This window comes from Chlamydomonas reinhardtii, chromosome 12 (assembly GCF_000002595.2).
Source record: "Chlamydomonas reinhardtii strain CC-503 cw92 mt+ chromosome 12, whole genome shotgun sequence".
Lineage (NCBI taxonomy): Eukaryota > Viridiplantae > Chlorophyta > Chlorophyceae > Chlamydomonadales > Chlamydomonadaceae > Chlamydomonas > Chlamydomonas reinhardtii.
Genome location: NC_057015.1, coordinates 2,386,608 through 2,408,055, shown reverse-complemented (window position 1 = coordinate 2,408,055; position 21,448 = coordinate 2,386,608). Strand labels below are relative to the sequence as shown.

Sequence of the window (21,448 nt, the reverse complement as noted above, 5' to 3'; positions counted from 1 at the left end):
CGCAAACAGGGGGTACAGCAGTCCTCCCTGCGTTGCATCGAGGCGGGGCGGGGAGCAGGGTGTGTGATGGGACAGGGTTCAAGGCAGGTTGGCGAGGTCCCGTAGGGTGCAGCCGATGCCCAGACCCGTAAGCAGACAGCAAACAGTTTGCAGTGGCAGAGCAGAAGTGCATGGCTGGTCGGGGAGCAGGGTAGACGACTTGACGCGGGCGTACGCTGAGGCCGGGGTGGCCGCGGGTATTAAGCCGGGATGTGGGAAATGGGACAGAGGCTCAGATTGAGACTGATGCGGATAAATGGGCTTGAGTGGCATGCGGGCAGCGGCGGGGAGAAATCGTAAAAGACAAGCAAGGATGTTTACCCGCGCAAGGGAAACGTGAGCTGAGCCCACGCCACGTCTCCAGTCTGAGGTCGCGGACATCGCCGGGTTTGGTTCGTGCAGGCACGACCCGCCATGCGTCCAGCCATGTCGCGCTGCCAAGCTCAAGCACAGCCAGCAATCTACCAAACAGCAGGAAATCCAACACTCCTCACTGTTGCGGCCAACCACATACTGTGCTGCCCTAAGCTCGCCAGCAAAGACCGCCAACCAGACACCGGCCGGCCTCAATCTACCTGCGCGCCGGGGCCGCTTCTTGCTTGGCAATGCCGCCCCTGTCGTCCTCCTCCACGTGGCCTTGCGCGCCCCCTCCGCTACGCATATGCACGCCGCAACTGCTGCTGCTTTCGAGCAATGAACACACACCGCAGCAGGGCCCTGCAGTCCTGCAGCCGCAGGCCGGTTCCCGCAGGCCGCTGGCCGGCCCGCGCAAGGCCCAGACCAACACCAGATGCCAACACGCACTAGTCCACAATCAAGTTGCCAAAGTTCCGACCAACAAAGCCCAGACACACCTGGAAACACATACACACACAGTTCTCTCTGTCTTTGCGCTACGTTATCCTTGTGCTCTTTAACACACAGTTCTCTCCACTACCAGAGTACCAGTCCAGTGCCTCTCAACACAAACGCACACAGACACACACACACATACACACACACACACACACACACACACACACACACACACACACACACACACACACACACACACACAACCACACATCTCTATCTCTCCCTCCCATACCGTACACCACCCCATAGCCCGCGCACAGGCCCATCCTTCACGCGTTGGGGTGCCGCTCCCGCCACTCCCGCGCACAGGCCCATCCTTCACGCGTTGGGGTGCCGCTCCCGCCACTGCTGCACAGGCCCATCCTTCACGCGTTGGGGTGCCGCTCCCGCCACTCCCGCGCACAGGCCCATCCTTCACCCGTTGGGGTGCCGCTCCCGCCACTCCCGCGCACAGGCCCATCCTTCACGCGTTGGGGTGCCGCTCCCGCCACTCCCGCGCACAGGCCCATCCTTCACGCGTTGGGGTGCCGCTCCCGCCACTCCCGCGCACAGGCCCATCCTTCACCCGTTGGGGTGCCGCTCCCGCCACTCCCGCGCACAGGCCCATCCTTCACGCGTTGGGGTGCCGCTCCCGCCACTCCCGTGCACAGGCCCATCCTTCACCCGTTGGGGTGCCGCTCCCGCCACTCCCGCGCACAGGCCCATCCTTCACCCGTTGGGGTGCCGCTCCCGCCACTCCCGCGCACAGGCCCATCCTTCACCCGTTGGGGTGCCGCTCCCGCCACTCCCGCGCACAGGCCCATCCTTCACCCGTTGGGGTGCCGCTCCCGCCACTCCCGCGCCAGCCCGCGCAGCGCGTAGTTGGGCGTGAGCGCGGTGTGCGGCAGCGCCGCCCCCGTCAGCGGCGAGCTGGCCGGCCGCCCCGTGCGCAGCCCGTCGGCCAGCCACCTGGCGATGGCGGCTCGCTCGTAGCTGTGGCCGTCCGCCGCCACCACCGGGTCCTCGAACAGCTCCTGTGTGCGTGCGTCAGTGTGTGTGTGTGTGTGTGCGTGTGTGTGTGCGTGTCTGTGGTACCGCTAGGTGGTGTTAATGGCGTGCGTGATGACGGTGTATGTGTGGTGGTGTTAACAATGGTATCGGGCTAGGTGCAGCACAGGCAACGCATACCTGTGTGATGGGGCACACCAGCTCGCCAGGCGGTGCAGCGGCGGCGGTGGCGGGTGCAGGCGAGGTGGGGTTGGCGGGAGTAGGGTTGGCGGTGGTTGCGGAAGGAGGAGGGAAGGGAGAAGGGCTGGGAATGGGCGGCACATGCCAGGATGGCGGCGACGGCGCACTGGGCGTGTGCGGCTGCGGCCGCTGGTGGGGCGGGTGGGGGTAGGGGTAGCCGTCAAGCGCGCTGGGCGGCGGCGGCGGCAGCGGCGGTGCGGTGGCGTCTGCGAACGGGTCTTCCGCAGTGGCCACTGCCGCGGCCGGCGGGTACTGCTGCTGCGGCTGAGGCGGCTGCACAGGCTGCGGCTGTGGTTGGGGCCGCCTGCTTCCCGCCGCCGCCGCCGCCTCCACTGCTAGCTCCGCCTCCGCCACGGCCGCCGCCACCTCCGCTAGGTGTTGCTGCAGCAGCGGCGCCGCATCCCTGGCCACTGCACTGCCGCCACCCGCAGTCTCCCCGCCGCCTCGCCTTGTGGCGGCGCCGCCCGCTGAGCTGCTGCTGGCACTGCCCTCGCCCGCCTGACCCCACACCAGCAGGGGGTGCACGGCGGCAAGCAGCGGGAAGGCCGCCTCCTCCGTCAGCGGCGGCGCGGCGCGCGCCGCGGCCGTCAGGCGAGCGGCGCCGGCGTCACACAGCGCCGCCAGCAGGGTGCCGGCTGAGGGCGTGGCGTCAGGGCCGGTCAGCAGCTGCAGAGAGCGAGTGGAGTGGGTTTGACAGTGTGGGAGTGGGAGGAGGAGGGGGCAGCAGGCGGGGCCGGGCGGGTTGAGGCGAATTGAGGCGGCAGCAATGCACGTGCGTGGGTGTGTACGGGCCAAAGGGCGCTTCTATCGGCGCACCCGCCGATCGATGAACCCTCGTCACACCACCAGCGTAGTGAACCTGCAGCTCTTGATTTCTCGCCTCGCCTCCCCTTGCCTCGCCCTGCACTCCCACGCCCTGCACCCCCACGCCCCACGCCCCACGCCCTAATGCCCCGCCCGCACCTGCAGCAGCACGTCGCCCAGCCCGCGGGCCATGGCCGCCACCCGCGTGTTCCGGGCCAGCACGTCCGCCTCCACCGGCACAGCCACACCCTCACCGGAGCCCGCTGCCCCGCCGGGCGCCGGGGTGCGGCGGTCCTCTGGCTGCTGCTGCTGCTGCTGCTGCTGCTGCGGCGGCTCCAGCGTGATCTCGCGCAGCGGCGGCAGCTCGCGCAGGCCGCAGCCGGGGGCCAGCAGCGCCAGCAGCCCACAGGCGGAGGCGGAGGCGGAGGAAGGGGTGGGGTTGGAGGAGGTGGAGGAGGAGGCGGAGGAGGTGGAGGGGTCCTGAAGCTGCAGGATGACGTGGCTGGTGTTGAGGTCCCTGAGCGGAAACAGGGAGGGGAATAGCCGTTGTCAGGGAGAACGGGGTGATTGGAATCACGAGGCGAGGGGGTCGCATGCACGGCCGGGTACTGCAGTGGCGCTGTCGGCGGTCTGGCCTGTCCCACACGCCGCTGCCCCGCCACTGCCGCCACCCACCCAGCAGCCACGTTTCACACACGACGACGACGCGCAGCCTCCCCACTGGTTTCCGCCGCGCCCAGATGCCCCTGCCGCCCCCCGCCACCCCTCCTCCGCCCCACTGAAGATGGCCTACCTACCGTCTACCCCTTCCTTAACTAGTCATGAATGTAACCCCCTCCCCTCTGCCCACCTACCCCCCAGCCCCCTTCCCCGCTCCCCGCCCTTCCACCTGCCGCTACACTGCCCAAGCCCGCCCGACTACCTATGGTTATGTACCAAAGCTCGCATAGGCGGCTGCAATTTCTTGCAGTGCGACTGTTTCCTTACGGAATTGATTCAAAGTTAGCCCCCTGCCCACCTCTCCTGCTCCCCGCTCCCCGCCCCTCACGCACCTGGCCACCACGCCCCGCTTGACCAGCTCCCTGGCCGCCGCCACCAGCTGCCCACACAGCGCCAGCCGCACCTCCCACCGGTCCAACCCCAACGCCAGAAAGCCGGCGCCGCACGGCAACAGCGCCGTACGCAGTACGGCATCGTACTCCGGCCGCTCGTACACGTGCGCCGCCGACGCCGGGCAGCACCCGATGTACGACACCACATTGGCGCACGGGCGCACCACGCGTGCCGCACTGCTGCTGCTGTCGCTGCTGCCGGCGGCAGTAGCAGCACGCTGCCCGCGAGCGGCGGTGTTGGCAGTAGCACGGGTTGCGGCGGCTGGCGCCGTGACCTCCAGTCGGGCCAGAAACTGCCAGCCGGCGCCCGCCTCGGCAAAGAAGTCGTCCACGTCTGTGCGGGGTGGCGGTGTGTTAAGAACGAAACGAAAGCCCGCGGTGTGTGTGCATGCCGCATGTGTATATGTGTATTCGTGTGTATGTGTGTGTGTGTGGTCTGTGTGTGGGTTGGTGTGTGTGCAGCAAAAGGCGTGCACAAGCTGAGCGGGCCGAGTCCCTGCCCCTCACCTGCCATGGACCACAGCATCGTCTGCCGCACCGCCACCTCCACCTCCGCCAGCACCTTGCGACCCGTCGCCGCGCCGCCTCCACCTCCACCTCCTTGGCCTCCACCCCCGCCTCCACCACCCAAGCCCAGAAGCCCCCACACGCCGCCGCCGCCGCCGCCGGCACGCCCGCCGCCCGGCGGCGCCGGCGGCGCCACCTCTGTGGCCGGCAGCCTGAGGGTGGCGCTGTAGAACACCAGTCCGAAGGGGCTGGCGACGGTGCGGCGGCTGGGGCTGAATGTGTCGGCGGCGGGTCGGAGCTGTGGCTCATCCAGACGCGGCACGTGCAGTGCGCGGGAGGCCAGTGCGCGCTGCACCCGCACCCGCTCCTCCATGAACTGTTGGTCGGGGTGATGGGGCGCGAGGTTGTAATGGGCGGAAGGTGGAAACTTGAATCGAAATAAACCGGGATTCAGAAGCCGTAAGCAGTGAGCAACGGGGCAGTTGGCAGTTACTGGGTTCGGGGCGGAGGTCCAGGATGGAAGGAGGATGCCGCAGGCACGGCTATGGGCAAGCGGGAGTTGTCGGCGACTCGGCGTGAAAGTTACGTGCACTGTGCCGACCCTTACCTCCAACCACACACACCTGACCCATCCACACACGCCCCACACACACTCACCGCCCTCAGGCTGCGCAGCGCCCACGACGCCGCGGGCACCAGCGTGTAGCGGTGCAGCAGCTGCACGTCAGGCGGGCGGGTGGGGGGGTGGCAGGGCCATAAGCGCCAGGCAAGGTGGAGCCGACATGCTGTTCCGTGGGAATGGCACGGACAGGCAGCCGCCTGGCAGCCGCCAAGCAGGCAATACAGCAGGCCTGCGCACCCGTGCCGCTCTAGCGCCCCGCCCTCCACCAGCCCATCCTCCTGTGGCGCCGTGCCAGTCGCTGCAGTCAGCCCCCCGCCCACAAGCCCGCCGGTTCCCGCCCCCGCACCTTGAGCGCCGTCCAAGCCGTTCCCGCCACCCGCCCCGCCACCTGCACCACCACCTCTGCAGGCAGCAGTGGCGGCCGGTACACCACCTGCACGCCGTACACACACACACACACACACATGCACATGCACACGTGCACATGCGGGCAGCGTTTTGTTGGGTTATAAAACGGGCATAATACGGTACACATATGCACAGTCACACACATGGTAATGGGACGGCGGCAGCCGTTGAGCAAGCAGGAGACCAAGTCCCAGCTGGACCTGAGCAAGCATGCCGAGATAATTCCGCTTTGTAATGTCGCAATCTAAACCTTATAGGCTTGCAACCTAACGCTTGTGGCTTATGCCTGACGGCACAGCAGTCGTCACTCGAAGCCCTGCCTCACCAAAGCGTTGCTCGTGCCGGCGCCGCCCTCCCCGCCACCGCGGTTGCTGGTGCCGGCGCTGGCACCGCTGTCCGCCCTGCCCTCCACCACTGCTACCACCGCAGCTGCGGGCGCCTGTTGGCTGGCGGCTGTTGGGGCCGCCGCAGTGGCAGCGGCGGAAGCAGTAGCAGCAGCGGCGGAAGCAGCACGAGCGGCTGTGGTGGCACTGGCGGGGCCTGCTGGTGCGGGCGGCGGCCGGACCGACGGTGTGGGTGGCGGGGCGGATGCGGGTGTGCGGGTTTGTGTGTGTGCGGAGGGCGGCGGCGCCGGGCCCCTCATCGGCCACTGCAGCCACGGCACAGGGCCGCAGCCGCCAGAGGGGGCCGCCGCCCCTGTGCGGGTGCTGGCAGCGGCTGGGGTTGCAGCGGGCGCGCCTGCGGAGACGGCGCAAGCACAATGCATGTGTTGTTATTGGTAGGGGCTAGGCGCGTGGTGCACGGAGGTGCTCAGTGCTCCCGGCCACTGAAGGCCAGCCTTGCCCACCTTCACCCCTTCCCTGGCCTGCGCCCGCTGTCCGGGGCTGCGTGCACCTGCAGCCCCTTCATCACCACCGCCACCGAGCTGCCCGCTGTTGGCTTTTAGGTAAACCATTTCAATTACAATTGGGCCCAGCTGTCAAATGAAGACTTTACGCGATGCCAAGCGTTAACCGCGCGAGGGTTTCTAGGAGACATCGTCGCGGGCCGGCCGGACTCACCCTGCGATGATGCTGATGACCTATCAGAGGCATCATCTTCCTCTGGAAGGTGCGTTGCGGCAGCCTGGTGCAGTGCTGCACCTCTTCGGCCTTCCCCACGCTGCGCTGAGACTCCTCGCCACATACTAGACTTTGAGAATTTATCTTGGTGGCAACAGCGCTTATTGGAATGCTTAGCTACCAGGCTGAGAGGATGTTGGATCCGATCGCGGCCCCATTTCGTGTTGCCTTGGCACCTTCGCAGCTAAACCAGACCATAGCCAGCAAAGGATTTATTCTGCATACAACACAAAAGCAATATCCAAGCCCCGCGCGTCGTTCTCTTCTTGTTAGCGACTTAACCGTCTCCCTGCCCTAGCCTCCCTGCCCTCCGGCCGTTTGCAGCCATGCCTTTCCAGGTGAGTCCAGGGGATGAGCATACGCACCAGCATGCGAATGGGTGCTGATGTGACCAACCCTGACACGTCCTGCATGCCGGCCTCGGCGTGTTGTGCCCGTCGCCTCGTGCAGCCTGCCTGGCCCTACAAGCGGCCCTTCTACCAGGCCACGCTGTCTAAGCATGAAATCCAGGTAAGCCGCGTGCTTCAGTTGCGAGTTGGCATACCGCGGGACTCGGGCTTGGGTGCGGCCCTTTCGACGCCCCGCAAGCCCTGCTCGCGCTTTGTAGCTGCTCAAGTCACCCACACCAGAGATATAGGCATACCGACTTGGCTGGAAACATGGTTGACGGACCTGCGTTCATCCCTCGCGACCGCCGGCCCATACAGGCGGACCTGAGCTACATTCTGTCACAAACCAAGCGCGAGCCCCGCCAACCAGGGCGGTTCCACGACTCGATGGACCGGAAATAGTGACGGGTTCTCCCACGGCATCGTCCGGATTCTGAATAACATGGCGGGCCTTGAACTTCGCCACCGGGCATTGATTACTAGTGTAGCTAACATAGGTAGCTTACGCAGGAGGTGTCGACGGGCTGGTTCAGCACGCGACTGATATGAGAAATGCGTTAGTATTTCAGGCGCGAGCAAGCAGAAGCAGAGTGGCGGGGCCGCCAGGCGGCGCGCTTGCATATAGCATTGAACCATTCATGGGGTGCCTCAAGCTAGCGCTGGAAGTGGCCGTAACCTGTGCGTGCTGGACGGGATGTTGTGTCAACTAGTGACTACACTGGCACGCCTGTTGCGTCGCTTCGATGTGCAAATCACAAACTTGGCTGTGTAAGTATTACAAGGACTTCGCGCTCGGCGCTTCTCCACCCCGTCAAGTCACCCTGACCGCCAGTCTTCTGTCACCTAAGCCATCCTTGCAGCCGCCCGTCCACAACAAACACCCGGCCCACACTCCAGGCTCCATCTCACGCCGCCAGCTGCGCCACACCGCACTCCTGCAGCTGCTGCAGCCGCTCCCGCAGCCGCCGCTCCGCATTGGAGCCGCGCCGGCACGCCGCCAGCCGCACCTCCAGCCTGGACAACCGCTGCAACAGCCGCCGCCGCACCGCCTCCCCGTCACCACCGCCCCCATCGTCCCCGCAGCCGCCCTCCCCGCCGTCACCCAGCCCCCCCGCTCCGCCTCCCGCCTCCACACCGGCTGCCGCTGCACCCGTGGTGCAGGGGGGCAGCGCCGCCGCCAGGCACATGCGGCCGCCGGGGGCCGCCAACACGTCACCGCGGCCCTCCTCCCCCTCCATCTCCACACCATCACCCACATCACGCACATCACCACCCGCAGCCTGCAGCCCCACGCCGCCCGTACTCCCCATCGCTGCAGGCGCGCCGCTGCGGCCCCCGACACCCGCCTGCATGCCCTGAGGACCTGGCGCGGACGGCGCCGCCGCCGCCGCCGCGCCTGTAGTGCCAGTGGCCTGTGTCGCCCCCTGCTGCGGCCCCTGCTGCGGCCCCTGCTGCGGCTGCGGCTGCTGGGTCCGCCGGGCCAAGAGCATGCGCAGGTGCGGCGGCAGTGCCACATCCGAGCCGCCTGCCCCTGCCCCTGCCCCTGCCGCCGGTGCCGCGCTACTGGCTGCCGATGCTGCTGCGCCGCCCGGGACTGTCACCAGCGGCCGCACCACAATCGGCACCCCGCCGCCGCCGGCACCGCCCGCCGCTGCTGCCGGAGGCGGCAGTGCCGCCACAGTCGCCGGCGCCGGCGCCAGCAGCGCCGGCGGCAGCGCGTCCGGGTGTGTGGCGTCTAGCAGGCGCATGGCCAGCTTCGGTCCATGGGCGCGGTGGCCGGCGGCGGACAGGCGCACCGACACCGGCTGCCACAGCCGCACGCGCCACAGCTCGGCGCCGGTGGCGGTGTCGGCAATAGCGGCCTCCTTGTCAGCCTCCACATGCAGCCTGTGCGGGTACGGCAGCGGCAGGGGGGAGAGAGGGAGGGCACACGTGTTAAACCAAACGAAGCGGAAGGGGGAGACTGCACAGTGCATTTCATTACGGCTTTTCCGCCCACCCTCCCTCTCCCTCTCCCTCTCCCGCCCCTGCCTACCTGAGGCTGCGCCTCTCCGCCGCGGCAAAGGCGTCATCGGCCTCCTCCGCCGCCTCGGGGTCGCCGGGCCGCAGCGGCGGTCGCGGCAGGCCGCGGCGGTCGGTGAGCGGCACCGCGCCGCGCAGCTGGTAGGCGGGTATGAAGAGCTCCAGGCGGGTGGCGCTGATGCCGCACACCTGCGGGGGGTGAGGGGGCACAAAACGAATATCCGGTCAACACTTATATTGATTCAGTAGCAGTACCGACGCATACCAGCGTGTATGCTTCCTGGTGAGTGGTAACACACACGGTGTGTAACACGGCCCGGTGCTACAGTATCCTAGTATGTGCCAGCGCGTTCGGACAGCCCTTGTTGCGACCCATAGCCCTGCAGCGCCCTGCAGCGCCCTGTTGCTCTCGCGGCGCCCTCACCAGCGCCCGCTCCACGTGTGGCCGGGAGTGCAGCAGCAGCAGCAGGTACAGCTCGCTGCACTCCTTCTGGGCGGACTTGGCCTGGAGGGGGGGTGGGGGGGGTTACGTTCATGATGAGGGAGGCGGATTACATGCATGGTTGATTTCGAAGAAGCACAGTTGTAGCCAGGCACATTGGCACAGCGTGGGTAGAGAACAGGGGAGCGGAGGGGAGGGAGGGGCGGGAGGTAGGAGGAGGGGAAACGGGCGTGTTAAGGGGATCCTGCGGAGGTGTGGCCGTGTGCCTCTGTCCGCTCCCGACACACCCCTCACCTCCTCCCAACCCAGCCCCACCTCACCTGTCTGTGCCGCAGGTTCATGTTGTGCGCCGCCGCCGCCAGGTCCGCGTGCGGCTGCGGCGGCGGCGCACCCGCCAGCGCCGCCAGCAGCTGCCGGTGCACCACCACATCCGCATAGCTGCACGCACACAGGGGCAGGCGTGTGCGTGTGTAATATAAAACACAACAAAACGAAGCGGCGCCGGAGAGCATGGGTGTGTGTGTGTGTGGGGGGGGGGGTTACATTCGTATTGAGGAGTGGAGGCGTAGCCAGGAACAGTTGGGGGGATATGGTGGAGTGTGGCGTGTGGGGTAGATTTCATGAGCGAGGGAGGAGGTCAGTGTCTTTCGCACTTGCGGCGCAACCGGCTGGAAACCTGCAGCCACTCCAAGTACGCCGCCAGCACTGCGAATGCAAAGTCGCACAGGCGCGCACATACAGTGCGTACGGCACGCACCGGCGGATGGGCGACGTGAAGTGTGTGTAGTATTGCAGCGCCAGGCCGTAGTGGTACGACTGCGGCGTGCCCGGCGGCGCCGTACCGCTGCTGTTGTACTGCGCCTCACTCATGGCACGAGTGGCCAGGCTCTTGATCAGGACCGCCGCCGCCGGGTCAGACGCCGCCGCCGCCGCACACGCCCGCTCCAGCGCCGCCGCCAGCGACTGGTTTGACGACGGGTCCAGTGGCGGCGGCGGCGCCGCACCGGTGGCGGTGGCGCCGCCGCCGCCTGCACCTTCCAGGAGGGGTTTGAGCGCCTCGAAGGCTTGGGCTCGCGGCGGGGGGTGGTTGCGCAGGAGTGCGGCTCCGGGGTAGGCGGTGGCGATGCGCTCGGCGACGGCGGAGTTGGCCGCGATCATCATCTCTGCGACCACGTCCATCATGGGCACCTGCATGGGCGGTTGGCCGTCCATTGGCAATGCAGGTGTTGTGTGCTGGTGAGTACAACTACCGTATAGTCCTGATGGAATATGGCACGTGACGTTTAATGGGGCTCTATCCTGCGATCCGATGAGTCGTACAGCCAAATCCGTGGTCGCTGGGCTGGGACTCTGCCTGAGTGCCGGGTGCCGAGCTTGCGTGCATGTGAGTGGCACTGTGACGTTCCCCAGTGCCGCCTGCCAAACGCGCTTTATCCTGCAAACCGCAGCGCCACCAAAGCCAGAGCTACAGCCTCCCAAGTGCCAACCGACCACCCATACCCGCCCTCACCCACCTTTTGTTTGCATATGACGGCGCAGGGCGCGCCCGTGTCGCTGTCGGTCCGGAAGCGCAGCTCGGCACTGGCCAGCTCCAGTGCGCCGTCCGCCACACGGCGGGCGTGCAGCTGGCCTGGGTGGGTGTTAAAGAGCACAAGGAAAACATTCATGTGTGAGTGAGTGTGTGTGTGTGTGCGCGCGCCCATATATACCCTCTCCTCCACGCTCTATGGGATCTGGGCTGGCAATGGTTGACTGTGGGACTGGAATGAACTACCCCACACGGTGCACAATCACCCATACCCGCCCATACACAACCAGCCATACCCGCCCATACACAACCAGCCATACCCACGCACCCACACGCACGCACCCGTGAGTTCGTCCAGCACCCTCAGGGCCGGCCTCAGCACCGCCACGTGCTCCCGCGGCAGCTGGTCGCCGGGCGCCGGCGGCCGCCCGTCCAACACGTCCTGGGCCTGAGGTGTGTGTGTGTGTGGGGGGGGGGGGGGGCAGGGGTGTAGATACCAGCCCAAACTAAACCAAACCCAATGCAATAGAGCGAGGAGGAGAGCGTGGCAGATGCTTGACAACGGAGTGGCACGAGGTTGCAAGGATGTCTGGAAAAGCGGTACAGGATGCACTGAAGACTGCAGACGAAGTCATTACCGAACGGGTGGCGGGAAAACCAGGCAGGAATAGTCAGAAGGCGGCTGGTGGTGGTGGCGCAATCGATCCTACTCACCAAGTAAACTGAAACTGAGAGGGACAAGTGGAAGGGGCTCTCGAGCACCGAGTCTACACATGCCCCACTGCCCTGCGCTGTTCCTCAGATCTCTCCACGGCGTACACACGCCCTATATCACGCGTCCGTCAACCACACGCCTCAACAAATACCCCACAAGACCCCTTCTCGCTCTTCTGCATCGGGTTCGCTTCATTAAACAGATGCTTGCACATCTTCAACGCCCCGCCCACCTGTTGGTAGTGCAGCTGGTGACGGCTGCGGATGAGGGTGCGGCCGAACCAGGTGTCCAGCACTTCGAAGTCGTGGCAGCGGCCGCAGCGGTCGGGCGCAGGGCCGGCGGCGCGGCGGGGCGTGCGGCGCAGTGTCCATATGACGCTGACGGCGAATCGCTCGACGCCCTCGCGCAGCGAGCACAGCTGCTCGCTGCGCGGCGGTGAGGTGTGTGTTGGGGTGTTGGGGTGTTGGGGGATGTGTTGGAGCGAGTGGAAGGGTGTGATTTGCATGTGCGTGTCCCCGCCCGTCGGCGCACGTGCAGTGTATACACCCCTCCCTTCCCCGCCGCGTCCCGCACCGCTTCCCAGGTATCTCGTTGTATTGGTGACAACAACCCCTCGCACACCTCTCCTCTCCCACCGCTCTCCTCCTCTCCCCGCCCTCTCCTCTCCCCGCCCTCTCCTCTCCCACCCCTCTCCCACCTCCCTCTCCCACCTCTCTCCCCCCTCCCTCTCCCACCTCTCTCCCCCCTCCCTCTCCCACCCCTCTCTCTCTCCCCCCACCCCACCCCACCTCAGCAGCCCCGGCAGCATGTCCAGTCGCCGGTCCACCAGGTACACGCTGGTGCAGCGGTCGCGCGCCTCGCCGTCCAGGAAGCCGCCGCCGCGCACGAACCAGCTCACGTCCGCGATGTGCACACCCACCTCCACCAGCTCCTCAACCTCCTCCTCGGCCGCCTCAGCCGCCTCCGCGCCCGGCTCCGCGCCTGTGCAAGATTGACAAAAGAGGGTTGGTGAAGTGCTGTAAAATGCTAGGCAAGACAGGCAAGACGGCTTCGTGAAAACTGGTATGCACGGTATGTGCGAAGCTGGTTGTGGCGCAATGCGCAGCTGTTGGGACAAATGCTGGCATGTGCCACGTATGCTTTCGTGTTTGTTGGGCGGCAGGGCATGGGCAAGAGCGGTGGGGGGAGTGGGGCTCGAACTGGTGGCGTGCCGCTCCTTACCGTTGTTGATGTTGTTGTTGTTGTTGTTGCGGCGGGGGCCCCGGCGCGGGCGGGCCGGGCGGCGCAGGTGTGCTGTAGCGGGGTCGTCTGGCGGGATGAAGCGCACGTGCATGGCGTCGTCCACGTCCGTACAGCCCACCTGTGTGCACAGGGGGTGTGTGCGTGTGCGTGCGTGTGAGGGTGGGTGGAGGGGGCGTGTTGCAGGGTGCAGGGTGCGAGACATGTGCCCGTGAAGCGGCTGCTCACCCCGCACCCTGCCGGTGCTGACCGCAGGGCCACTGGACCGATGGCAGCACACGCAAACATCATCACAACACCGCCACCGCCACCACCACCGCCGCCATCGTCCCCCGCCAACCCTCCCCGACACACACAGCTCCCCCTCCCCCCTCACCGGGTCAATGCTGACCACCCAGTACTCGGGCCCGGTGAGGTCGCGCCGCGCCGCCCGCTCCGCCGCGGATACCGCCCAGTCCGAGGCGCTGGACACGCGGGGCAGCTCCGCCAGCGCCGCCTCGCAGAAGGGCTGCGGCAGCGGTGTGTGATGTGTTATATCATGGTGTGTGTTGTGGAACAGCGTCAATGGGGAAAACAGTGGGCTTGCAGCTCGAGGCAAGCGCCGGCAGCAACAGCGGCGAAGATAGCGGCAGTAACAGGGGCACCAGTTTTGTCGTAACCTGCATAGCCCTCTCAGCCCTCGGCCCCCAGAGCCCCAGCCCACTTAAGGACTGAAATGAACTACCCACCAACCCACCCCGCCACACCGCCGCTCCCGCCGCCACAGCCACCACAACCGCCACAGCCACCCCCCCCCCCCCCGCCATCACCACCGCAAACACCGCCCGCCGCCACGCCCCCCCCCCCGCCACCTCCACCCCCCCCCCCGCCTCCACCTTGTAGTGTATGCCGCACTGCACCTGCACCGCCTCGCTCTCCGCCCGCAGGTCGTTGAGGCGCCCCAGCACCCGCACCACGTGCCCGCGCGGGAACCTGCGGCGGCGGCGAGCGAGCGGGCAGCACGTGAACACACACACACACACATACACGTTTTGTTGTTGTTACTTGAACACACACACACACACACACACACACACACACACATATACACACACATATACACACACATACACACCATACACACACGTGGGTTCCGGTGCATGCCGTTCATGCCAACCACACGACCATATCGCATGGTGACAGCCAGGCGGCCCCCCCCCCCCTGTGGGCTTCGCTGCAACACAGCCATCCATCCTGCGCCCCAACAGCCCTCAACAGGACATAGTGTGTGACACAGGCCCATCACCCGACCGACCAGCCGACTCCCAGAAGCGCCCTGCCTCGGCCCCTGCCCCCCGCACCTCTCCCCCTCCCCTCCACCCCTACGTCTTCACCTCATAAATATCCATGAATGTAACCCCCATTGGCCATTGTCGACATCGTCTAATCATGACTGCAACACCCCCCCCTCCGCCCCGCCCCCTCACCTGGAGTTGCGCTCCCAGCTGTCTATGCGCACCACGAAGCGGCAGCCCAGCAGCTGCGCCGCCTGCCGCGTCACCACCACCACCGCCGGCAGCCGCCGGTCCAGCGGCAGGCACACCAGCGCCTGGAGGGGCGGGGTGGGGTGGGGTGAGGAGGTGGGGAGGAGCGGGGAGGAGCGGGGAGGAGCGGGGTGGGGTTGGGCGGGGTGGGGAGCAGCGGGGTGGGGCGGGGTGGGGTGGGGTGGGGTGGGGTGGGGTGGCGTGGCGTGGCGGAGTGTGCGGGTGAGTGGGCGCAAATGTGAGGTTGCGGGTTAAGCCGCGCGGTGATGGTGAAGGGGCTGGCTTTAAACCAGATAGCAATACAAGAAGGACCTAAAATAACACACACGTATGAACAGGAGAAAGGTGTATGCGGGTGCGTGTGCGTGTGTGCGTGCGTGTGCGTGCGTGTGCGTGCGAGCCCCTCGGACGCACCTCTGACCGGCGCTGTGCCGCCGCCGCCGCCGCCGCCTCGCCCTGCTGCTGCTGCTGCTGCGCCGCCTCCAGCCGCGCCCGCAACGCCGCCTCATCCCGCTGAGACAGGCAAACCACCAAGTCGCGCGGCGCCCGCTCCAGCAGCGCAACCACCTCGGCTGCACACATGCCGGCAGGCACAACAAGAATAAGTAATTATATGTATTTTTTTACACCAAAAGGAAGAACAGGAAGCGGGCTGCAATTACGGGGTGTTTTAGTCACCACCGGCCGCCTCGCTCAGCCGGGGCCTCACGCCGCAACAGCCGCCACACAACAAGCTAGCTAGCGCACCAATGCTGCATCCGCGACCGTTTCAATACACAGCTGCAGCACCCTCCATCGACGGCCCTCCGTCCCCACCCACCTGCCCACCCCCCACCCCCACGCACCCGACGGCAGGGTGCTAGACGCCGCCGCCGACTCCATCATTGCGAGTGCGCCCTCCTCGCCATCGCCGCCGCCGCCCTCCGCGTCCGCCAGCAGCTCCGCGCCGTAGTCGGCGTCGGCGGCGGCCGCCGCGGCGGCGGCGGCGCCGCCCGCAGCCGCGGGCTCGTCGGCGTCAGCCGCGGCTGCTGCTGCTGCGGCGGCGGCGGGTTGCTCGGGCGCGGGGCCGCCGGGCAGCAGCAGGCGCACTGCAGTTGTTGCGGGGCACAGGACAGGGTTGCGGTGATGGGTAGTTGATATAGCAGCCGCCTTAAAGCGTAGGGCTGGGGTGGGGCTGGGGTGCAGCACAAGCAGCCACTGCGACGCAGCCAACCACCTGCGTGCCGGCACCCTTACAGCTGCACCACATACGTACTTCCCATACATCTCCCCCATTCCCGAACCTCCGCCCCCTTACTTCTCCGTAGCCCCGAAGCCCCGCCTCCCGCCCCGCCCCACCGCCCCACACCTCCTCTTCCCCGCCACATCCCATTTCTTTGGGATTGGTTCAGAGTTAACCTCCACCACACACGCGCACACACACACACACACACACATACACACATTCACGCTGCCTCACCCGCGACCACGTCTCCCTCAATGGCCCGGTTGAGCGCGGCCCGCCCCGACACGCGCACCAGCCGCCCCAGCGCCGCGTCCGCGCCGTGCCCCAGCTCCACCACCCCCTCCGTGGGGCTGCGCCGGCTCACGTGCAGCGTGCCCTGCAGCGGCAGTTTGCGGGGGGGGGGGGGTCGGGCGAGGGAGTGGGTTACATTTGTGGTTAGCTAAGGAAGTGGTAGGCGATAGGCAATATTGGGGGGAACAGCGGGTTTGGAGGACGGGCCGTATGAGCGGGTGTGTGAGAAACGCACCAGTGTTAGGGAGGTATGAGCGTGTGTTTAGTTAGCGGTATGGTACAGGGCGCGGAGAGGCTGCGGCGAGGGAAGCTCACGGCAGTTGCGGGCATGTGGCCGAGGCGGGCATCAGCGAGTCCATCAGGCAGGGGAGGCAGGCACAGGCCTCAGCGCCTGGTCCCGCCCCGGAGCCAGAATACGTGAGTAGCCTCAGCCTCCCCTCCACGCATCCCTCCCTTCCTGCCCTGCCCCACCCCCAGTACTATCGCTTGCAACTAACGCCTCTGCCTGTGCTCCGCTAGGTTAACCTGGTTTGATTCAGTTTGTGCTGGTATTCACCACCACCCCCCCCCATCATGCATGTACCCACCACCCCACCCTCCGGCCTCACCCGCATCAGACTGCCCGCCGCCAGCCCCTCCTCCACCTCCTGCTGCGACAGGTGCGGCGCATACACCGCCTCCCCCCCGCCTCCACCGCCTCCGCCCTCCTTCTCCTTGTCCCTGTCCGCCAGCTTTGCCGCGGTGAGCGAGTCGAACAGCTGCGCCACTGCACTGCCGGGCGCCCAGCAGCGGCTGACGTACTCGGCCGCCGACAGCACAGTCACACCCAGCGCCGCCGCCTCCGCCAGGTGATCAGACAGCTCACAGCCGCCGTACGGCGGCGGCGGCGCCGCCGCCGCCAGCAACAGATCGCCGGCGGCGCCGCCGCCGCAGGCGGCTGTTTCGTAGCCGTAAGCCTCGTAGCCGTCTGCGGCGGCGGCGGCGGCGGGCTGTGTGGCGGCGGCGGTGGCGGCGGTGGCGGCGGTGGCGGCGGTGGCGGCGGCGGTCCAGCCCGCCAGTCGGTCTGACACGATGACTAGTGGCACTCGGCCGCCCAGGTGGCGCGCGTAGTAGAGCCCGGCGGCCAGCGCCGGAGGTAGCGCCTCACTGCGGGGTGCGTGGGAGCGGGGACACGTCACTAGCACTATATCGATTAGCAATATCGACAAGGGTGTGAGCACCGCGAAAGGCAGGGACGCACTGCCAGTCAAGGGGCGCTCGGGCGTGCGGTTGTGGCGCGAGCTTGCGCTTGTGCTGTCGTACGCCGCCCACGGGCACGCCAGCCCGCCCAAGCCACAATGCCGTGACGCCGCGACGCCAGACAGCCACTCGCTCCTTCTGGTCCCCTGGCCTCCCATGCCAATGTGTACATGTACGGCCCGTCCCCTCCCCCTGTCTGTTCCGCTACACTTTTCCGTACAATCTCTACACCCCCCATTGGGTTTGGTTTAGTTTGGGCTGGTATCTACACCCCCTCCCCCCCAGCCCCCGGCCTCACTCTGCGCCTGCCGCCGCCGCCGCCGTGTCCAGGCAGTGCAGGTCGTCGAACAGCACTGCGCGGCGGCGGCGGTCGCGGTACAGCGCCCGCAGCCGCGAGGCCTTGCGGCCCGAGTGCAGCGCCACCTGTGGATGGCGGCGGCGGTGTGTGTGTCGGTGTGTGTGTGTGTGTGTGTGGTGTGGTGGCGGTGTGGTTTGGGTAGTATGGAGGGAGGTGGCGGTGGTGGCGGTGGTAATGATGCAGGCGCGAGGCAGCGGGGGCGGCGTGTTGCGCGGCTGGAAGTGCAGGTGCGGGGCACGTGTAGCATCCTTAGTCACCAGCGCACTTGAAGCGTGCACCATCACCACTATCCCCAGAAGTTGCAAAACCGCCACCGCCACCAACACCCGGTCCCATCACACCAGCACTCGCGTCTGCCGCCCGCACCTTCTTCAACGCACTGGCCAGGATGACATAGTTGGAGATGTCAGGGAGTTCAAACATTTCAAGAAACTCCGCCAACGCCGCGTCGTCTGGCAGCAGGTAAAACGGCGCCGCCGCCGACAATGACGCGATGGGCGCGGCGGCGGCCGCCGCGGCTGCTTCAGCGGCCGAGCCGTTGGCGGCGGCGGCGGCGGCGGCGCTGACGCCCACGCGGCACGTGTCGCAGGCTTCACTGCCGCACGACACGTCCACGCGCAGGTAGGCTTCCTCCAGCGCTGGAGTCACCGTGTGTGTGCGGCGGCGGTACTTGTACGACAGCTTGGTCTGTGAGAGCGGCAGTGGTTGCCGGTGGGAGCGGGAATGGGTGGGCGGGCGGGGTTTGGGGGGTTTGGGTGGGTGGAAAGGGGGCGGGGATGGGGTGCAACGCCGGGTAGCGACGGGAGTGGGGGCTGAATGCAGACGCGTCTGACGTTAAGCGTGTGCAGGCCTTTGCAACTTAGCTGCAGGCACGTATGCCGGTGTATTGTGTGGGTATACCGCCCGCCATCGCCCGTGTGTCCTTGTCACGTGCATGCAAGGGAAACCGCCGTGAACTGATTGCGTATGTGGGGGTCGTTGCCCTCTGCAGTCTGCGTTCCCGCCCTTCAGACCCCTGGCGATCTGGGGAACCCCCGAGCTTCACAATGATTCAATACCAGCTCACCTGACATGCTACCCACGCCATGGCCGCGGCAAACCTCTCCGAGCTAGGTGTTGCAAGAAAGGCCAAATGTGCACACTAGTCCCTTGACTCCAGTGGCAGCAACTTTCAGCCAGAATAATCGTTACGTATACATTTCCAGATATATAGAATGCACAATTATCCAGGGGGCGAAACAAGCGAGGTCGGAAGAAATGTTGCGATTGGGCTCATTCCGACTCGGTGGCACTCAACGAGCCGCTCCGCACCATAACGGGTCCTTTTAGCTACCTCTGCGTAGCGACCTCTCATTATTCCTTTGCACAGGACCCTAGCAACCTAGGCTACCTAGCGGAGGACAAAATGCCGCAGAACGAGCATATTGAGCTGCACCAGAAGCGCTATGGAAAGCGTCTTGACTATGACGAGCGCAAGCGCAAGAAGCAGGCCCGTGAGGTCCACAAGCGGTCTGCCTACGCGCAGAAGGCGCTGGGTCTCAAGGGCAAGATGTTTGCCAAGAAGCGGCACCAGGAGAAGGCTACGATGAAGAAGACGATTGCGATGCACGAGGAGCGGGACAACAAGCACAAGGCGCAGGACGGCGCGCCGCAGAATGCTGTGCCGGCCTACCTGCTGGAGCGTGAGCAGGTGCGTCGAGGCCAGGTTCAGTGGCCCGTCAGTTTTGCGTACTGTAAATTTATTGCGATGGCGCGTGGGTCCGGGTTGTTAGGGAATCTGCGGGATGGCTCTCTGGATTCGTGTCGACCCCCTTCCCGTCTGGCTTTTGCAGGTGGACCGCGCCAAGGTCCTGAGCAACACCATCAAGCAGAAGCGGAAGGAGAAGGCGGGCAAGTGGGAGGTGCCTCTGCCGCAGGTGAGAAGACGGTTGCGGGGCATGTGGGCTCGGGGTAGGGTTTTGGCAATCGGCTGACTTACGTGGCGCTTTGGGCAGCATACGAGCCGCTTGCCTCCAAGCAGCCCCACCATAATATAGGTTACTAGCCGCACCAGCAGTGGAAGCAGGCGCATGAAGCGCGGAGGGCAGGGGCGCTCGCCAGGTGCCCGACCACCACCATGCCCCCTCCCCCCCCACCCCGTTAACACCGTCTCGCCACGCCCCACGCCATGTTCTCCAACGCCACCCTTCCCCCTCAAACCCTTCTCCCCTCGCCCCTATTTCCCAAAACCTCACAGGTGCGGCCCATCGCCGAGGACGAGATGTTCAAGGTGATGAAGAGCGGCAAGCGCATGAAGAAGAGCTGGAAGCGCATGATCACAAAGGTGACCTTCGTGGGCCAGGGCTTCACGCGCAAGCCGCCGAAGTACGAGCGCTTCATCCGGCCCACCGGTCTGCGCATGACCAAGGCGCACGTGACTCATCCCGAGCTCAAGGCAACCTTCTGCCTGGACATCATTGGCGTGAAGAAGAACCCCAACGGGCAAATGTACTCGCAGCTGGGCGTGGTGACAAAGGGCACGATCCTGGAGGTGAACGTCAGCGAGCTGGGACTGGTGACGCCCGGCGGCAAGGTGGTGTGGGGCAAGTACGCGCAGGTGACCAACAACCCCGAGAACGACGGCTGCATCAACGCCGTGCTGCTGGTGTAATGAAGCACTGGTGGCGTGGGAGCGAGCGTGTGGGCGCTGGCTGCTGCTGCTCAGGAGGAGGAGGAGGAGCTAGGACCAGCCTTCAGCAGCCTTCAGCAGCCATGTGGTGTGGAGCCGATGGGAGCCGGAAGCAGCGGCTGGCTGGAGGTGTGGCGCGGCTGGCTGGGCCTGGCGGTGGAGGAGCAGCGCAGCAGCGGCTGGAGCATGAGAGGGCGCGTTGATGTGGGGTGGCGCACATGGGGCGGCCTGGCGTGAGCGGGGCCTGAGTGAGGGTAATAGGCATGGGTGTAGGTTGGGTAGATGTTGGGAATAGGCACGGGAAGGGGAGTGCGGTTATGCAGCTGCAAGCTGCGCAGCCTGTTTGGTTGTTGGTACGTGGGCACAAGGCGATAGGTATGGGTAGTGTGTGTTTGACACAGAGCATGTTTTTACTAGCATAGGACTGCCGCTCCCATGTTGCACGTTGTTGGAAGGGCGGTCGGGGCCTGAGCGTGTTGTCAGCTGACGAACACTCGAGAGAGGGCGTGTACATATATTGTGTGTCACCCGCTTTGGCGTCGCTGCGAATGGGAACGCTGCAGCAGTCTGCTTTCCGAAGACATGTCGGTTCAAACAGGCGGCTATGCGTGGGCGCATTTGTTAGGGACGCACAAGGACGCGCTATGCGCGCGCGTGTGTGCAGGTGACAACTGACGGAAGTCCTTTTACAACTGACCAAATGACTTGACATGGCTTGTACGGCGTTGAACACATGACAATGACGCAGAATGATTCCGGGTGCCTCTTGAGCACCTGCACCGCATGTTCCGCAAAGTATTCATTGGGTGGCCGTAAGGCCGCAAGCAATGGGATTAGGCTGTGGCCTTGGGGGAGTGAGACTTTCCTATGGTCGATGGTGCCAGGCGTTGGTTGGTGGGGGCCGTCCGCTCCTTGATGGTGTAATCGCAATCGTCTTCAAACTCATCGTCTACCTGCTTGTGGGCCTGGTCGACGAGAGCGGGACAAAGTCCTGACTGTGCTGAATTGCCTGTATTGCACTGATCGTTCGAGGGTCTCCTTTTGGGGTTCTCAGCGCTGGCATCCAGCTCTTGCAAGGAGGGGGTCACCTGCACAATTTCGTCTTTGGCTGGAC

General features: G+C 65.8%; 3 protein-coding genes across 3 annotated transcripts; 1 reads left to right on the top strand and 2 right to left on the bottom strand.

Annotated features, from left to right (window-relative positions):
• Positions 1–266: 266 nt before the first annotated feature.
• CHLRE_12g507200v5 (uncharacterized protein) lies at positions 267–6,798 on the bottom strand. Its single transcript, XM_043068176.1, has 9 exons — positions 6,636–6,798; positions 5,900–6,312; positions 5,513–5,599; positions 5,202–5,261; positions 4,545–4,920; positions 3,978–4,371; positions 3,085–3,442; positions 2,062–2,787; positions 267–1,907 (listed from the first exon to the last, which is right to left on the bottom strand). The coding sequence occupies exons 1-9, from the start codon at positions 6,757–6,759 to the stop codon at positions 1,701–1,703; spliced, it is 2,745 nt and encodes a 914-aa protein (XP_042918191.1). The 5' UTR covers positions 6,760–6,798; the 3' UTR covers positions 267–1,700.
• A 1,078-nt stretch (positions 6,799–7,876) lies between these two features.
• On the bottom strand, positions 7,877–18,858 carry CHLRE_12g507250v5 (uncharacterized protein). Its single transcript, XM_043068177.1, has 20 exons — positions 18,733–18,858; positions 18,033–18,353; positions 17,607–17,731; positions 16,678–17,215; positions 16,013–16,154; positions 15,399–15,641; positions 14,968–15,125; positions 14,497–14,618; positions 13,906–14,002; positions 13,407–13,538; positions 13,013–13,151; positions 12,580–12,772; positions 12,024–12,216; positions 11,419–11,524; positions 11,063–11,178; positions 10,306–10,736; positions 9,869–9,986; positions 9,531–9,611; positions 9,120–9,295; positions 7,877–8,971 (listed from the first exon to the last, which is right to left on the bottom strand). The coding sequence occupies exons 1-20, from the start codon at positions 18,751–18,753 to the stop codon at positions 7,990–7,992; spliced, it is 4,434 nt and encodes a 1,477-aa protein (XP_042918190.1). The 5' UTR covers positions 18,754–18,858; the 3' UTR covers positions 7,877–7,989.
• Positions 18,859–18,988: 130 nt separating this feature from the next.
• CHLRE_12g507300v5 (uncharacterized protein) lies at positions 18,989–21,374 on the top strand. Its single transcript, XM_001690783.2, has 3 exons — positions 18,989–19,356; positions 19,499–19,582; positions 19,903–21,374. Exons 1-3 carry the CDS (start codon positions 19,072–19,074, stop codon positions 20,314–20,316), a joined length of 783 nt encoding a protein of 260 aa, XP_001690835.1. The 5' UTR covers positions 18,989–19,071; the 3' UTR covers positions 20,317–21,374.
• The last annotated feature ends 74 nt before the right edge of the window (positions 21,375–21,448 follow it).

Bases quoted from the DNA above. Each gene is read 5' to 3' on its own strand.
- CHLRE_12g507200v5 (XM_043068176.1), bottom strand. From the start codon at position 6,759: ATGTGGCGAGGAGTCTCAGCGCAGCGTGGGGAAGGCCGAAGAGGTGCA. The intron at 6,313-6,635 runs GTGAGTCCGGCC...CCGTCTCCGCAG, and splicing joins GTCATCAGCATCATCGCAGG to GCGCGCCCGCTGCAACCCCA. The intron at 4,921-5,201 runs GTGAGTGTGTGT...CCCGACCAACAG, and splicing joins CGCTGCGCAGCCTGAGGGCG to TTCATGGAGGAGCGGGTGCG.
- CHLRE_12g507250v5 (XM_043068177.1), bottom strand. From the start codon at position 18,753: ATGGCGTGGGTAGCATGTCAG. The intron at 17,216-17,606 runs GTGAGGCCGGGG...CGCACCCCGCAG, and splicing joins GCGGCGGCGGCAGGCGCAGA to TGAGGCGCTACCTCCGGCGC. The intron at 12,217-12,579 runs GTGGGGTGGGGT...ACCGCCGCGCAG, and splicing joins ATGCTGCCGGGGCTGCTGAG to CGAGCAGCTGTGCTCGCTGC.
- CHLRE_12g507300v5 (XM_001690783.2), top strand. From the start codon at position 19,072: ATGCCGCAGAACGAGCATATTGAGCTGCACCAGAAGCGCTATGGAAAG. The intron at 19,357-19,498 runs GTGCGTCGAGGC...TGGCTTTTGCAG, and splicing joins ACCTGCTGGAGCGTGAGCAG to GTGGACCGCGCCAAGGTCCT. The intron at 19,583-19,902 runs GTGAGAAGACGG...AAAACCTCACAG, and splicing joins GGGAGGTGCCTCTGCCGCAG to GTGCGGCCCATCGCCGAGGA.